Source organism: Nicotiana sylvestris, chromosome 5 (assembly GCF_000393655.2).
Source record: "Nicotiana sylvestris chromosome 5, ASM39365v2, whole genome shotgun sequence".
Taxonomy (NCBI): Eukaryota; Viridiplantae; Streptophyta; class Magnoliopsida; order Solanales; family Solanaceae; genus Nicotiana; species Nicotiana sylvestris.
Window position 1 is genome coordinate 174,774,066 of NC_091061.1, and position 18,020 is coordinate 174,792,085.

General features: G+C 34.2%; 1 protein-coding gene across 2 annotated transcripts; it reads left to right on the plus strand.

The window, feature by feature from the left end:
* Positions 1-8,171: 8,171 nt before the first annotated feature.
* On the plus strand, positions 8,172-9,775 carry LOC104231181 (protein SKIP34). Of its 2 annotated transcripts, none has more exons than XM_009784129.2 (2): positions 8,172-8,545; positions 9,317-9,775. In XM_009784129.2, the coding sequence occupies exon 1, from the start codon at positions 8,238-8,240 to the stop codon at positions 8,535-8,537; it is 300 nt and encodes a 99-aa protein (XP_009782431.1). In that variant the 5' UTR covers positions 8,172-8,237; the 3' UTR covers positions 8,538-8,545; positions 9,317-9,775. The 2 variants fall into 2 exon arrangements, with proteins under 2 accessions (XP_009782431.1, XP_009782430.1); XM_009784128.2 differs by having other exon boundaries at positions 9,428-9,775.
* Positions 9,776-18,020: the final 8,245 nt, after the last annotated feature.

Consider the following 18,020-nt stretch of genomic DNA (forward strand, 5'->3'; position numbering starts at 1 on the left):
GATAAATGCAAAGAGCAGTAATAGAAATTAACAATATTATAAAGCAAATCAGTGTTTGAACAGAATTCAGCCCTCGAGCTTGAATCCCCTCGAACTAAATTGTGCAAGAATAGTTTAAATATAACAAGCTGATGAACAAGAATATGAACTATAGAAAAGGCGTTATATTGCTTTGATATCTCAGAGTGTGGTATGCTTACAAAATGATTAGGACCCTTTTTATATAGTAGAGGAATCCTATCTATGGTGCAATTCTAATTATGGAAATAAATCATATGATTAGCCTAAACAACTGCCTTTGATTCGATCCATTCTGAGATTCCCGCCATGATCTTCAACCAGTCACGAATGTCTCGCTTTCCTATTATTGTGTTTTGCTCGGAGTATGCCCCTTTTGGTCTCGATCGTTGCCGGCCTCGATTTCGGCAGGTACTTCAATTCTCGAACTTGATACCTTGTCTTTGTCACTTTGATCTGCTCCACTACGAGGCTAACCATCGATTCAACTCTCTGATTTTGATCGAATAGTAAAATCGGATAAGCTCGATTTTAACCGTATACACCTTCATTCGCTCATTGGAGAATCAGGGTGGATATTACCCCTTGATCACTGAGCTATGTTTTTTGGGCTAAAGGTGGGTTTTCTTCTAGTATATATGGATTGCCTGTAACATATCTTTATTATATATGGAGTGAATAAATAAAGGAACAACTTTCGAGTCTTGAAAAGGACTTGAAAGGAGTACTCAAGTCCATATGTTAAAGTCATTGGGGGGAATTTTCTTGGAAGATGCCTCACGTATATAGTTGAAACTTGAACCTACTCGTTGCTTTCGTGGTGGGCTCATGGAAATGAGCTAAATTTCCATGAGGTAATTTCACATTTTAATTAAGAAGATAGCTTTTCGCATTTTTAAAGGTTATTCATAACAAATTTATTGACATTTGATATTTACGTAAAATAATACTAATTTACCATAGTTAAATCATCAATTCAGGTGTATATTACTCTAATTAATTATTGTTAGTGACAAAAGTATAAAAATACATATCATATATTTATTGAGCTGATGTAAATAAATATTTTGAATAAGTTGTTACTCTGCACATACAGTCAAACTTCTCTATAATAGCCTCGTTTGTTCCGAATATTTTTGGATGTTATAGCGAAGTGTTGTTATAGAGAATATATATTATAACATAATATAAAAATTGGTTCCGAAAAAACTTGACTTTTATAGTGAAGTATTGTTATATATGGATACTGTTATAGAGATGTCTACTGACTTATAATTGCCTTTCTCGTATTTATTGGAAATTATAATGTCTCATACATAACATTGGGATTCTGATTACAGACAAACATTCTTGTAATTTTCTAGTAACAACTCAAACTTTTTCCCAAATGACTTCCCATTTTTCTGCATAATAACTCCTCTTTCTATCATCCCCACTAAAGCACCTCCATTTACCATCATCTTTATCATTATCACAAATAACATAGTCATAAAACAAAACTCCACTGCTAGTTATGGCTATAATATAAATAGGAAGACCAACCCAAAATCCAAAAAGTGGATAAAACTGATAAATAAACCCAAATATAATGGCTGAAATCAAGAACCATATACCAAGTCCCAATAATTTCTTCTCCCATGAATTTTTCTGGCTTTGATATATAGAGGACAAGTAATTAGCCAAGAAATAACTGAAATATACAAAGAAAATGAAAGCTAAGAAAGAGTATTGGCTATTACTATAAGCTCTGTAGATTATTCCAAATGTGTTGAATAGGATTAAGAGGGTTTGAACACAAATTAATATAAATGGTGTAGAATTTGTTATAGGAGGAGGAGGGGCTCTTCTTCTTTTAGTATTTCCATAATGATCGATTCTCATTGATGTATACATAATAAAATAGAAGAGAGGAAGAGATTTTAATTTGAAGACTAAAGTGAGGTTCTTGTTGTGTAGTGTGTGTGTGTGTAATGTTTATATATAGAGAGAGGTCCTTTTTGTGTGTGTGTAATTTGAATAGAGGACAAATGTCACGTCAATCAAGTAGAAAAAGACATGAATTTGAGTCATTGGAGTAATTTCTTTGAACCATCTTGGAAGATGCACACACTTTGTGGAAGTTACTTCTTGCTTTCTTGGTTGGCTCGTGGAAATGTATTAATCCAAGTAAATAACTAATTCTACACGGTAACTTTTAATTTTTGAAATAAAATAAAATAATTAAACTAAATCCAAGTCCGTCGTATCAACTAGCTAGTACAACTGCAGGCAATCCAAGAGGGGCTGCAACTGGCGGCAAGGTTTGATCTATTCCCATTAGAAGTGGAAACTGACTCGATGGAGGTAATAAACGCACTAAATAATGGGCACGCTGTTCTTGCTAATCTTATTTACTTTTGCAGGTCATTAATGTGCTAGGAGAAGGGCCTTTTACTACGATATAATTTCAGACAAGGAAATACAATAATTGAAAAGATGCCAAAAATCAAGAAAACAATCCGGAAGAACAAAACTGTTTGCTGAACCATCTTTTTTTGTGATACAACAATTAACTACGGACATGAGATCGAGGGGAATGCAACTTTTCTAAACAACTACCTACTTCAGTTTGCACTATGTTTAGAACTCTAGGAAATCAAAATATTGTATGTGATAATCGCGATTTGTCTATGGGGATACCTAACTCCAATGTCACCACAAGTGACCCTACGGATTGTAATATATTAAACTCTTTTTTGGAGTTAATATATAAAATCCTATTAGTACTCAAAAAAAAAAAAAACGAATACAAGACAGTCAAAAAGAGAGGCATAAAACTTTGGACAAACTTGTCAAATATATATACCTTTTGATTACTTTTCTTTTTTTTTCTGTTTTCTAATATTAGAGGCGGAGTTAAAATTTGAAGTTATGTGTTTTGAATATATTGCATAGTTCACAATCAATCTTAGTTATTGGATTTACAATTAGATAATTATACATATTTAATAAATTTTCTAGTACAAATATAAAATTTAAACAAAAATGACTGAATTTGACCGAACCCGTATCTAATAAGCTAGCTCCGCCTCGATCTGATACGCAATCTCCTAATATTCCATGATCAACTTCATCATTTTTCCCCCTAAGTTCCTAACCAACATTTTCCACGACAACTTCATCAGTTTTTCCCCTTGCCAACATTTTCGACGACAATAACCAAAGTTCTTTGGCCTTCGTTTTTTTCCCTTCTCCAAATATTCCAGCTTCTAAAAGTCAACATTACGGCTTAATTTCTACAAAAAAAATAATTTAATCATCATTTAAAAAGTTGAATCACAAAGAGGGGAAAAGTTGGAAACTATTAACGATTCATCAGAAATACGGTAGGTTTTGAATATTATAACCATTGACATTTTATAACGTACTGCTTGAGATTCCTATAGCTCAAAAAAGGTTTTTTTTTTAATCAAAAATAAATATATTATTTCCTACCTAAATCTCTAGATAAGGGTGTAAAGATTCTTTCTATTCACCATATCAATTGATGGTAAATACAATAGGTCAATAGGTAAATTAAATTAATTAAAGGAAAAATACATAAAGACCGCCTTAAATTTGTCCATAAAATATATTTGAACGCTTAAACTAAACGGGTGATTTTTACCCTCCTATTCCTGTTCAAAATAAAATTAATACCTCCTCGACATAGATCACCAGTTGCATAAGTGTTTTGCACTCTCCCTATAATTTTGCTACGTCGCACCACTTAATTTTACTTTTTTTCCCTCCTTTTTCTTTTCTTTTTCACTCATTTTCTCTTCTTTTTTCACTAATTTTTCTTTTCATGTCATCCCTTCCCCAAGTCCCATTGCCAATGTGCTGTCGCCCTTCAAAAAGTAGCGAAGGCAAGATTTTAGTAGAGGGGTTAAAAACAAAAAAAGTTTAAAAAAATTGTAATTAGTGGGACTTGAACCAATGATCTTACAAAGGCTTTAGATTTTGAACCCTCTTAATCACCAAGTTATATTTTTGGGCTGTGTCAAGGAGATTCAAAATATAATATATAGAGGTAAAAATCAGATTTTACCTTATATGTATGGTATAATATTTTGGCAAAGGGGGTTCGGGTAAACCAATCAAAATTGTAATAATTCCATTGCTTCTGCGTGCTTTTAGGGTTCGATTTGTTCCACAATCGCAAGAGCATTGCTTTGTAAACTTGGCGCTCAATCACTCACCGGCGCCGGAAAATGGCAGCAACAACAGCTCCGTCCACGAGTTTCAAGGAGCTGAATCAATGGGCAAATATGGGATCAATGTTGTGTTGTTGTTACTTCCCTTGGAGATGGGATAACAACAATACGAGACATACTATTTGACCAAATATTAAACTTTAGAGCTGATGAGGAGTGTGTCATTTCAATTCAAGCAGAGAATACATCAATAATACTCAGGAACTATTCTTGATTGTTTTCTAGTATTTCTTTGTAAATAAATATAGTGTTTTAGCATGACAGTAAAACAAACAATAATTATAGGACCAAGACGTTAAAAAGCTGTAATTAATTAGAATGCTATGAAGTAAAAACAATGTCAATCTAGTCTAGTTGAAAAACTATCTTAAATTCTTGATTAAGGTGCAAGTTTCCTATTCATTTTAGCTTCTTATTCAGATTAGCAATTAATTTGATGTATATTAAAGACTGATTTCACCTTCCTAATCACTAACATATTCATCTATTATGCTTTTTTAACAATTAACATATACATACTCCTCGATTAATTTCACAAGGTATCTGTTACCACCCCCTAAAATAAATACCGAATAACTCTATCCGCTAACATAAAGTTCGAATTCATGACAGCGTTTAATCCACAGTCACAAGTTGGGTTTTACAACTAGGCCAAAGTCTTGGGGGCTAGATTAATCTAGATTATCTTAACGTTTTAAATTTGTTTAGGCTTGTTTCTAATTTATATATACAACAATGGATTCAAAACATAACCTATTGAGAACATGATTTAACAATTGTAAGTACAGACAAATCTCCCCCCCCCCCCCCCATATCTCTAAAGATCAGTGTTTTAAAAGGCGAGGGTGTAAGGCGGGGCGTTTTACTTAATACGGGGCGAGGCGAAAGCCTCGAGACCTGGGGCGTAAGCCCCACGGATCTTTAATTTTTTAAATTTATGAATTAATAATATAGTATTATAACACAATAAAATATAAAAGATGCATTAAAAGTTCAAAAAAACTAAAAAAAATTAAAAAACTCATATAAAATAAAATATTTAGCATATTTTACAAGCATAAAATATAAATAATACTACTGTTAAAGTTACTATGAAATATAAATTAACTCCAACCTATTAACTTTCAATCAATTAAAAATTATAATTTCTTAAAAAGTATTATCAAACTGCATATATTACCTCTTTAAAAGTAAATACACAATAAATTTTTCAATACCGTAATTTAAAATATTACTCCTTCATGAATAATATAAAATTATTTTTAAATAGTAAAATAAAAAATGTATGATAATTTTGAGAAACACAGATTTAAGACATGAAGATCTATCACGTAAAGATACAAATTTTGGTTATCTATTTTTAGAAGAAATATTCACCCTTACGATGTTCTCAATTAGTAAATATGTATGCAATAATATGTTTTGTGATTTGAGTTATTCACAATTTTCATATTTCTATAGATAAGAATAACTTTAATCATTTATTTGTTAAATAATTTTGAGAGTTAACAATACAAATTAGTGAATTCAACACATGATTTATATAGGAACTGTTGGGCGAGTCCCGAGCGTTGAGCGTTAGGCGTGTTTAGGGCGCACCGTCGGGCGCTTGGGAGCGTAAGCCTCAGAGAACTAAGCCCCACACATGAGTCTCAAGGCGTTTTGATAGTGCCCCGCCCCGGGGCGAGCCCGAAGGCGAGTCCTAGAAAAGCCTTTTAAAACAGTGCTAAAGATCATTTGATTAAACATTAGAGAATTTAAAGCTCAGTATCTTTCTTTTCTCATGAAATATATAAAGACATATTTTTCTTTTCTCGTGAAATATATAAAAATAATTTTTTTCTTTTCTCATGAAATATATTTTTCTACCCGTAATTTTAGTAAGCACTCATCCATCATTAATTAGAGGTATTCCGAGTCTGAGAATGTTATGATTCATTTGATTTCCTCTAATCACCCTCAAGCACAACTGATCCAAGCTTGCTCGAATCTTGTTCAAAGGGATTGGTGGTGCTTTGTAAGCATACTCATAGAGAAGAGAGAAGGTAAGAGCGCGACCGACTAGTTGGCATCTGAAGCTTTGAAGCAGCCGCCGGTTTATCAACAACTTTTGACTTGTCTGGAGTAGACACATCAATAGCAGCAGGTGCAGAGGAAGAAATCCTTGCTCTTTTGGCTAAGATGCTGACTTTGTCGTGGAAAGAGTAATGAAAGGAAAGCCTTCACCTTGCTTTTCCTTTTTTTTTTTGGTCGAGATTGGGTTGGTGTTCAGTGTACTAAGGTACAAGATCGAAAAAAATGAAAAATAGAATCGAGTCACATTTGTGTAGGAAACTTTTGCCCTCTAAAGTGGAACTCTTTGACATGAATCGGAGTTAGTCAGATCCCAAAGCGAGCACGGATACCGCTAAAGATATCCAAAAAAAACTTATTTGTACCGATGCTTAAAATCAAATAGATGCATGACATGTGTTTGAACATAAAATTTTCTTACTTAGCTAGTGCTTGGACATAGATTTGGTTGAAACTTGATAAAAAAATTGTTAAAGTTGTGTAATAAATAATTTTTTGGAAGTTGAAGTTGTGTTTGGACATGCATTTAATTTGAAAAAAATTAAAGGTTTGTGAGTGGAAGATTTTTTTTCTTCAAAAATTGTCCGAAACCAATTTTTGGGAACTTAAATTTGATCATATTTCATCAACAAACAATGTTTTCAATTTTTTTTTTATAAAAAAAATAGCTATAATCTATGGCCAAACGGGAACTTAATTATGTTAGTATATATTTTCACCTTATTATATCAGTTAAATAATTGATATATTTGGGCTAAACTTAGGCCTCATTTACTTGCACTTAATGGAGGTCTGAATCTTAATCATTCAGATCTCAAATATTAAGTGCTTTTGTTTTTTTAAGTTTGAATCTTAATTACTCGTATCTTAATCATTAAGTGCGTTTTTTTTAATTCACAATCACTTAATGAGTTTGAATAGGTATGTATGATTAAGATCTATAATAGAGACTTAATTTCATTAAGATGCTATCGCATATTCATTATTAATTGTCGCCACCGCCTATCATTATCAACTACCATCATGCCATCACCACCATCATACTCAACCACCACCACCACCACGACGCCACCATCATCCTCAATCATAGCCGCCACCATTATCGACCATCACCACCCACCATCCCCACCATTCCGACCACCATCATTCTCACTCACAATCAACACTCATCCACCTCAACTACCACAACTAACTACCCTCATCATCATTAATAACCACAGCCGGCACTACCCATCATTATAATCTACCATCACTCACCCACTACCTTCCTTAATCACAACTACTACCACCACCCGCCATTATTAACTATCACCACCCACCACCACTATCCTCAATCATAATCGCTACCACTACCAATCACTACTAGCTACTAGCATGAACCACCATCATCAACCAAAACTATCACCAACCACCGCCTCTAGTCGACATTCATCCGTTAGCCATCACTACCAACAACTATTATATTTTAAAAAATTATATATTTTATTGATAGAATATTAGATTGATTAGTATTTCATTTGAATTTTATATTTATTAATTTTCAAAAATAAAGATAAATTTTATTTATTTAGATGTTAAAAATCAAACAATCTTAATTATTTAGTATTCAGATCTGAATTCACATCTTAATATATTCAAATGTGTATTCAGATTCAAATATCTTAATCTTAATACACATCTTTATATTGAGATGTGTATTCAAATTCAAACGGTCTTAATCTTAAAAAAAAAAAAAAAAAAACGAGGCCTTAGTGTTTGCTAAGATCAGATGGTCTAAATTAAGCAAGAGATAATCACCGTTGATTCTCTACACCTTTCCTAATATTCCCATTTAATCACCTCCCCTTCTACCAAAACAGGTTCCAAATCATTAGCATTAACACAACTACTCCAAAATTCCCTCGGAAAAAAATGTGCTACGGCAGTCAACAATTCCCGTCAAAAGACGCCTTAACCAACCCGACCCGGACCCGAACTACACCGGCGGCGAACGAGAATACTGTAGTAATCAATAACCTCCGAGACCGGTTAGCCGAGACGGAGGCGCGACTTGAGCGAGCCAGGTCTCGAGAAGCCGAGTTGAGCCGCCAATTAGAGGAGATGAAGCGGTTCGTTTGCGTTATGGAGATCCTCGACTGTTACCTCAAGCGCCGTTACAGCGAACAGCAAGTTAAAACCCTAGCTGTGGTTAGCAGGAGTAAAATTGTATAGGAAAAAAGGTAATTTGAAAGTAAAGAAGTGTAAATTTGTCTTTTACTTCTTACGATTAATGATTTAGGGTTTCATGTTTGGGGTTTTTTCATGTAGTCATGTGTTTTGTAATCGTATATCGTCAGTGTTACATAGAATAGTAAATCAATTGAACTTGGAATAAACTTCGGTTGTAATGTTGTATGTCTTTAGCTTGGTGTTAATGTGGATTTTAAATAGTTGAGCTAAATAGTATAGTAAATTATTGAAAGTGAAGTTCCATGAGTAGCTGAAGGGAAGCTTTCTATGCAAGGCTTTCAGTTAAAAGTTAGATTTTTTAAACTAAGGTGATTTCTTCCTATCGGGTAGAGTTATTCTGTATTTGTGCTGATAGAAGGTAACATATATATCATGTGGAATAGTCGAGGTGCACGCAAGTAAGTTCGGTCACTGCCATCATAAGACAAAGTTGATTTGTTTCCGCAAGAAAACTATCTTGTGTGCTGATGGGAGGTAACATATATATCCCGTGAAATAGTCGAGGTGCATGCAAGTAAGTTCGGACACTGCCATCATTAAAAAGTTAATTTGTTTCCGCAAGAAAACTATCTTGACGACAATGTTTTAGGATTCAACAAGAAATTGCTAAAATGCAAAGTTGGTATTTTGATTGTCTCTTATAATTTCTTTGTTAGAAGATTATAGGTTTGAGTATTTTCACAACAAGGTTTAGTGAATCAAACAGTGGAATGGATGTTTTTTGTGTGCATTGGTTATTGAATCAAATAATGTATATGCAGGCTTGGACAGTGATATATTCTGTGCAAAACAAGAAATTTTAGATTTACTTGTGATGTGCTCTGTTGTGATCATTAAGGTGCCCTTTGTTTACATGGGCCTGTGATTTACAGAAATTGCAAACACATGAAGCAGAAGTTGGAAACAGATGCTTATTTATGGCCTAAACAGGATATCAAGATGTATGTATTTGGCCTTTCTGATATGTAATAGGAAGTTATATCCCACAAAAGGTACATGTAATTTCAACATATCTACCATTGCTGGTCTCTTTGGCAGTTCCATGTTGCATCCTAGTGAGTGTATTGTTATCTGCAGAAGCGGAGCTACGTTTTGAAGCTTATGAGTTCGCAATTTTAGTTCATTTAAGTTATTGTGTTCTAAATTAATAATTTGTATATATTCTACAGATTTCTTAAGACAAATACATGATTTGAAACAAAGTTATTGGTTCAGCCGAACATGTATACGAGCTAGCACCGCCCCTAGTTATTGTTCTTTCCAGTGATGCTATCAGATGAATTGATGATTTTGCCCCAAAACACTGCAGCTATAGCTACTTTATCTTTGCCCGTAAAACTTTTTCTTGCTCTGACATCATAAATAACATCCTTTATTGCTTTTGTAATCCTCCTTTTTTTCTTCTTTTTATTAGTATTGCTACAGTGTCTAGACAACTTGCGTATACCTAGACTAATATAACGAACCACTTGTCTAAGCTTGCTCCGTTCATCAAGGCATTCAATGGAAGTTTGTTCAATCTTGGAACATTAGGGCAAATAATTACAAGTTTGTAAACATTAAGTCCCGATTATCAAACTAGAGAAATATTGGGGACATTACAAGAATCTTAACTAACAAAAAATATTAGCCTTGTCACATTTTGTTCTAATACTTGGTAAATGAAAGCTTACTTGATATCACACCAAGTGTTGTAGTTGTCGCTCTTGTTAGTTATTTTTCCCACAGGATAATGGCAATTATGCAAGTTCTGGCCTTAACTCGTGATTATGAGCTATGATAGGCAGGGGTGAATGCAACCCCTCTGTACAATGGATTCAATCAAAATCAATAATGTTGACGAACATTTATGTATGTGTATGCGTATAAAACATAACTAAAATTTCAATAAGTATAAAATTTTAACGTTATAACATAACCCATTGAGAATGTGATTTAACAATTGTAAGTACAGACGAATCTTCTTTTTTCACAGATCTCCAAAGATCATTTAATTAAACATTAGAGAACTTAAAGCTCAGTATTTTTCTTTTTTCATGAAATAAAGATACTTCCTCCATTTTTAATTTAAATGACACTTTTTATATTAGTCCATTCAAAAAAGAATGATACATTTTTATATTTGAAAATAATTTAACTTTAAACTTTTTATTTTACTCATTTTACCTTTAATGAGAAGTTTTTATAGCTACACAAATGCTGTGGTCACATAAAGCTTTTGCCCCTTAAACTTTTAGGACCACATATTTTAGAAGTCTTTTTTTTTTTAAACTTTGTGCCAAGTCAAATTACATCAGCTAAATTGAAATGGAATGAGTACATTTTTCTACCCGTAATTTTAGTAAGCACTCATTCATCATTAGCTAGAGGTATTCCGAGTCCTGAAAATCGAGTCACATTTTTGTAGGAAGCTTTTGCCCTCTAAAGTGGAACTCTAAGCAAGAACCGGATACAGGAAAAAGTATCCAAAAAAAACTTATTTATATCGATACTTAAATTCACACATATGCATGACATTTGTCTGAACTTAAAATTTTCTTACTTAGCTAGTATTTGGACATAGATTTGGTTGAAACTTGATTTTTTTTAAAGTTGTATAGAAAAAAAAAAATGGAAGTTGAAGTTGTATTTGCTCATGCATTTTATTTGGGAAAATTGAAGTTTTGTGAGTGTAAGAAAGCTTCCCCAAAAAATTACCCAAAATCAATTTTTGGGAACCTGAAAAAACATTCAAATTTTTATCAAAATCTGATCATATTTCATGAACAAAAACTATTTTTAAAAAATTAGAAAAAAATAGCTAAAATTTATCGCTAAACGGGAGCTTAACTATGTTAATTAATAGCATATATTTTCACCTTATTATAACAGTTACAATTATATATTTTCACCTTATTATAACTATCTTTCCTAATATTCTCGTTTAATCACCGAAAAAGGGAAATTTATATCCTTTTAGCTTTGAAATAATTCCATTTCACTATGTGGCCTCTAGGGTCCCTACCATCATAGTTCCAGGAACAAATATTCTTATTTTAAACTGCGAGCCACGTGTCGCCTCCTAAACGACTAACCCACCCAAAATAAAATAAACCCATATATTTCCTGAACTGCCCCGTTACCCGACCCAATATCCTTCAATTAATTAGACACGCACCACAAATCATATCCCATTAACACCTAAAATTCTGTCTGAACCAAAACAAATCCCTCTTCTGTCTCACTACAATGTCGGCTTGTTAGTAATGCACGAGGCTTTCTAGGTAAAATCTTCGGGTAGTTATGTCGTTTTCTCTTACATTTATTGTTTATTTCAATGTTTTTGTGTTAGTCGTATCCTTTTTAAACCACTATGTGTTGACTTTAGGGTTTTTGGATATTCTTTGAAATGAAAATTTTTGTGTTTGCGTGTGTGTATTCCTGATATATTTTGTTGTTTATTGTGTCACTCAGGTGTTTATTTTGTATGCATGTGCTTTTAACATATGGTCCCCAAATGGTGGTTAGGGTTTAATACATTTCGGTTTTTGTTTATTGTTTTGGGTACCTCTATGTTATACAGTTAATTCATAAGTTGGAAGATGGGTTCTTTGTTTCCTTCTGCATATTGTTTGTCAACAAGCATTTTGATTTATGTCGGGTGTGTGCGTGAAAATATGGTTCCTTTTCAGATTTTTTAATATGCACCATTCATTAATGTGGTCCCTTGTTGGTTTATTGGTTCTAAAACAGTTAGAATGTATATATTTTTTGGTTTGGGGGAGGGGGAGGTCCCTTGTTGGTTTATTTATTCTCAATTAATGATGTTTCTATGTGAGGGGTCCCTTGTTGGTTTTGTTTATTCTTGTGGTCCCTATTTTCAGTTATTTTATTTCCTAATTTGCTTTCTTCTTTTTAATATTATCCAGATATTGATATTTTTAATTAATTATTTTTAGATTATTAAAATGGTTAATATTGACTTGAGATTCAATCATGATTGTGAGTGGATCAAGGAAGCACATCTCCTCTATAGCAAGAAACTAGTTCATTTTTGGAAAGGGTATGCTCCTGATTTACTGTTCTTTAAATACATAGTTGATAAGTTTATTTATAAGTTTGGTTTTATATATGTTCAATAATTGATAGTAACTAGTCCTTAAGGAACTTATTATAAAATAGTAGAGTATGATGATATTAGGAAGTTAATGTCTCTTGTATCTGATGAATACTGTATAATTGATATATTTGATGTAGATGAATGTGAGGTAGTTGTAGATGTTCCAAATATATCCCAAAATATTGAATCTTTTTTATCTAGAATTAATGAAGTTGGAATAGATTGTAGTGAGTGTGAGAGTGAGTCTGAATATGTGCATGATTCTGAAGAGTATGACTCTGAATAATTAGAGTCAATTGATGCGCAAAAGAAAAATGAATTGTCTGAATGACTTCAAAGAGTTAGTTTAGGGGATGAATTTCAAAGATATACCAGAACTGGCAACCAGGAAAGAGTTAATGGTAGATAAAAGTAATATTTGGAGATGGAAAAAGTCCTGGGGTTAGAATTAAAACCTTAAGGCCTCATGAAAACTGTGGGCTAACATTTGATAATAGTATGGTAGACTATACCACCATAGCTCACTACATCAAGAGAAAATTACAAGATAATCCAAAAAATGAAGGTTAAGGAAATGAGAGCTAATTTGAAATCTTTTCCTAATTAAACCCAAAGACCCCCCAAACCCTTTTCATTCTTCATAATCCGCCGCCTTTGAAACCCCTCCTCTCCCAAATCCTCTCTACAACCACATCAAATCGTAGCCGCCGCCACCCTAATCAGCTCTAATCCATGGCCTTCCAAGGTCATCGGAGACCTGTATCAACCTCTCATGGCCCCTACGTGTTCGTTCTTGTGGTCTCATGACTAAATCCTAAAAGGGTTTTGTCCAGTCTTTGCTTGATGACTATTCTCCGGTCGTCTCTGACCTTTCTCTGGCCAGCCATGGCTATTCGAGTCATACTTTTGACTCTCCTGCTTAGATCGATGGTTTTCAAGGCCTTTTTCGCCACTTGGGGTTCTTCTGAAACCCTAACCTCTAAGGTTCTTTCGATTGCTCTTGGATCTGCTTCAGATCTATGTTTGCTTTAGACTTCTAAGCGTTTTTCTCGAAGTTTCTTTTTAAAACTCTGCTTTCAAAACCCCTTATCTTTTCCGATTAGGGTTCTTGTTAAGTTATTTCAAAACTTTTCTCTGATTTTTGACATGTTTTGCTATGTTTGCTCATATCGTTCTTCTACCTGAGTTTGCATGTTAAAAGCCCTAATTTCTTTTGACTGTTTATTAGACGAATGCTTGTTTGCTTGAGTTTTGTCCGATTTGTTTGTTTATCCTCTTTTAAAACTCAACTGTTGTTGAAAATCCTATGGCTTTGAGTCTAAGACTATTCGTTTAAGTGCATGACTCGATTTGAAGTTCTTTATTTTAAAATCGTTTATTCCTTTGTGTGACTCTTCTGACTCTGGTTTTCTATCATCTCTAAAACTCGATTATGCTCAAAACCCTAATTTTTAAAAGGGGGTTTTCCTCACCTGCTACTGTGAGATCTTTGCATGCCTTTGATATTCTATGATTTAATGTGACTTGACCTACTAGACTATCATGCTTCGAATATTGCTATCTACTGAATTTTGTGCTACTATTGTATGTTATTTCCTCTTGCCAATAGGCTTGGCCTCGCATGTATAGTGTTTATGCACCTTACTTATATGTTGAGTTTCCTTCTTTGACTGATCTTCAAACTTGTGACTGATTTCAAACTTTTCCTTTGTGAAATTATGATTTCACTCGCCTGTTAAGGTTAACTGATTTCTTTTCCTGTTTTGCCTTACTGAATCCTTTCCAAAATTAGAGTATTTCTATACCTAGACTCGATTGCTTACTTAATGTTTCACTACTTCTTTTATGGAAAATGTTAGTCTGCTGACAAATTGATTTCCTTCCTTATTTTGAACCTGTCACTACCTGTTAAGCAAGTGATCCTTTAATTAAAGGCAATCACTTGTATAATTGATTCTGAATCATGATTGTTTCCATGTTTATAGCTTATTACCTCTCTCTTACTCGTTTTCAAAAATTATAAATACCCTGTGCTTCTTTTGTTTCAAGGACATGAACACAAGGCATAAAACACTTGAGTTCAAACACACACTCCACTAAATCTTTCTCTTTCTCTCTCTCTCTCTCTCTCTCTCTCTCTCTCTCTCTCTCTTTACTACTATATTGCTGCCTTACCTAGCCGGCTGAAAGCCAAGGCTAGGCTATGGGAAACTTGCTTATTTTTCTATGCATTTGCACTTCTTACTGGTATGTTCTAATTAAGTTTCTGCACCAACAACGACATGCTTGTTTACTGTTTCTTGCATCCTTGCTTGTCTACTATTTGTATTTAACCCAGTACCATTATTAAAGCATGACGTAACTTCCTCTTTTTCCTGTTCTGAATTAATATATCATGACTTGTGAATCCTAAATCCCTACCCCAATGTGTTTAATACTTGTGGTTGGTTTGGGGCATGACAACATTGGACATTATTGTGCATGACCCAAACCTGATTTCCCTGGGATCATAACGTCCATGTTTATCTCATATGTTGTGATTGGGTTGCAGGCATGTCAGCACTTCCCATTGCTGTGCATGCCCAATGCTAACCCATACCTAAGTGTATAGGCTCATTGCAATGGACTCCCAATCCCCTGACCCCTTTGTATGAAATTGTTAACTTTGTAAAATGCTAATGGTTGTCTCCCTATCATCCTTTCCTCTCCTATATTCCCTCAGTTCTTGAAACTCTATTTCTGCACTTTCACCATCTTCTTAGACTTATGTTATGTCCCCCTCCCCCCTTATGTGAGCCCTGCCTTGGGACCCATGAGCTCACTCTGAACTTGGACACATAAGGGCTGACATTTCCACACTGCACTCATCCCTATTCTGGTTATGTAACTTGGGTGTGAGCACTGCCATTGATACCCTAAGGGAACTCCGACACACTCAAGTCTAAGAAAGGCTTTGGATCAATGGCATTTTTGAGGTGGTTTATTCCATAACTCAGAGAGAAAGTCAAGAATCAGGCTTCCTCTAGTTGTAATTTTTTTTCGTACTTTTCTAGTGTAATTCATTATTTCTGATTTTTGTAATAAACATTTGGGGCTGGCTAGTGAAAAGGTTTGGGTGATTATGTATGCTCAAGGGTAGAGAACATGCCTATAGGACTTATGTTCTGAAAAATTCGATTCTGCATTTAGAAAAACATGCTTATAGGACTTATGCTCTGAACAATTCGATTCTGCATTTAGAAAAACATGCCTATAGGACTTATGTTCTGAACAATTTAATTTTGCATTTAGAAAAAAACATGTCTATAGGACTGGTTTTAAATCCTGCATGTTCAATTCTGCATCTAGACATCATGTATGTAGGATTTATTTTTAATTCCTTTCATGATCAATTTCACACCTAGATGACCTGCCTATAGGACTTATTTAAAATTCTGCATACCACTTAGATATCATGTTTTAGGTTCTAAACGGCTATAAGTAAGTATCATGTTCATGATGTTGAAATCATTCAATGTTAGATATCATGCCTATAGGGATTAAAATCAATTGTATTAGATACCATTGCCTATAGAATCCCGAGTTGGTCTAATTTAAATCAGTCTATTATGAATCGGTTTTAAATAATCTAATTCCCTTCTTTAACGAGGTTTAGAAAGCATGCCTATAGGATTTTAAACAATTCATTTTGAGTTATTACTTTTTCGCCACATTCTGAATCAATTAGATATCATGCCTATAAGATCTCATCTAAACGCTTAGGCAAGCTTTAGAGTAATAACCACAAAAAAACTAAATCTGCCTTTGTTAATTGCTACAACCAGCAAGCATGCCAGATTCGGACTTCTTATCTGAGTTATGTAATAAACAGATTTGCTTCAATAATCAAACTCCTCTCGTCTTTAGTAATTTAATCAGACCTAAAAAGTATGTGCAACTCATGCTAGTTATGTTCTTTTGTTTAAGAAGGTGTATATGGGCCTTTATCTGTTTATATGCTTTCCACAACATGCAGTATGTGTTTTATATGTCACTTTAAATTTTTACCCTTTAAAACCAACCAGCCTAGTATCCTTCCCCTTTAGGAATAGTAGTCCTAAACTCCTCCGGAACTGATAGGAATGGGACGGGTAATAGCATGCAATAGTAATAGAGACCAATCCGCGCTTTAATACCTTAATAGGGTGGGAAGGGTAGATATGGATATGATGACCGGTGCACTAATACCACGTGTATCCCCTCTTTTTAGGAGTGTCATACCGGATATCACATTGATGTGATCCATATTAAATATAAACCTAGGACCCCCCTTTCCCTTTATTTACAAATTCCTTTTTAAGACTCTTCTTTTAATTGTTCTTTCTTTTTATGCGTTTAAATCCCCTAATATCCGAGCCCATACTTGTCTATTTGTTAAATTCACAATAAATTATCTGGCCGGAAACCACACTAGTGTATCCTGAGGGGTGCCTAACACCTTCCCCTTGGGATAATTTTAAGCCCTTACCCTATCTCTCGTTATTCAAATGAAACTTAGAATCGAAACCCATTGGTGTCCTAATGCACCTTAAATCATTAGGTGGCGACTCTTCAAAATTGCAAAAACCCAACTCCTAAAAGGAACAAGTTGTCCCATACCAAATGTCATAAACCCGATTTTGCAAGAAAAAAAGGGGCACGAGAACCCCAAAATGGATTTTTACTGATTCCAATAGCTCTGTGTGAGGATTTCGGGTTTAGGAGTGTTTCCGAATATTTATTTTGAGGTCCATAGCTAAATTAGGCTTGAAATGGCAAAAATAAGAAATTTAAGTTGGAAGTTTGATCGGGGAGTTGACTTTTTGATATTAGGGTCGGAATCCAGTTCTGAAAATTTTCATAGATTTTTATATTATGACTTATTTGCAAAATTTGAGGTCAATCGGACTTGATTTGATAGGTTTTGACATCGAATATAGAAGTTAGAATTCGTTAGTTTTCATTAAGCTTGAATTAGGATGTGATTCATGGTTTTAACATTGTTTGATGTGATTTGAAGTTTTGACTAAGTTTGTATCATATTTTAGGACTTGTTGGTATATTTGATTGAGGTATCGAGGGTCTCGGGTGAGTTTCGGATGGTTAACGGATTGGAAAGTTGGACTTAGGAAAATTTAGAAATTTTGCTTCTAGTGTAACCGTACATGCAAAGCTTTGAGCACCGGTGCAACATCGCAGGTGCGCAAGGATCACCGTAGAAGCATCCAGGAGTGAAAGGCAGGGGCAGGTTGCGCAGGTGCAAAGATTTTTCCGCACCTGCGAGGTAGTAGATGCGGCTGAACAACCGCAGAAGCGGAAAGGGAGCAGTTTTGACTCGTCGTAGAAGC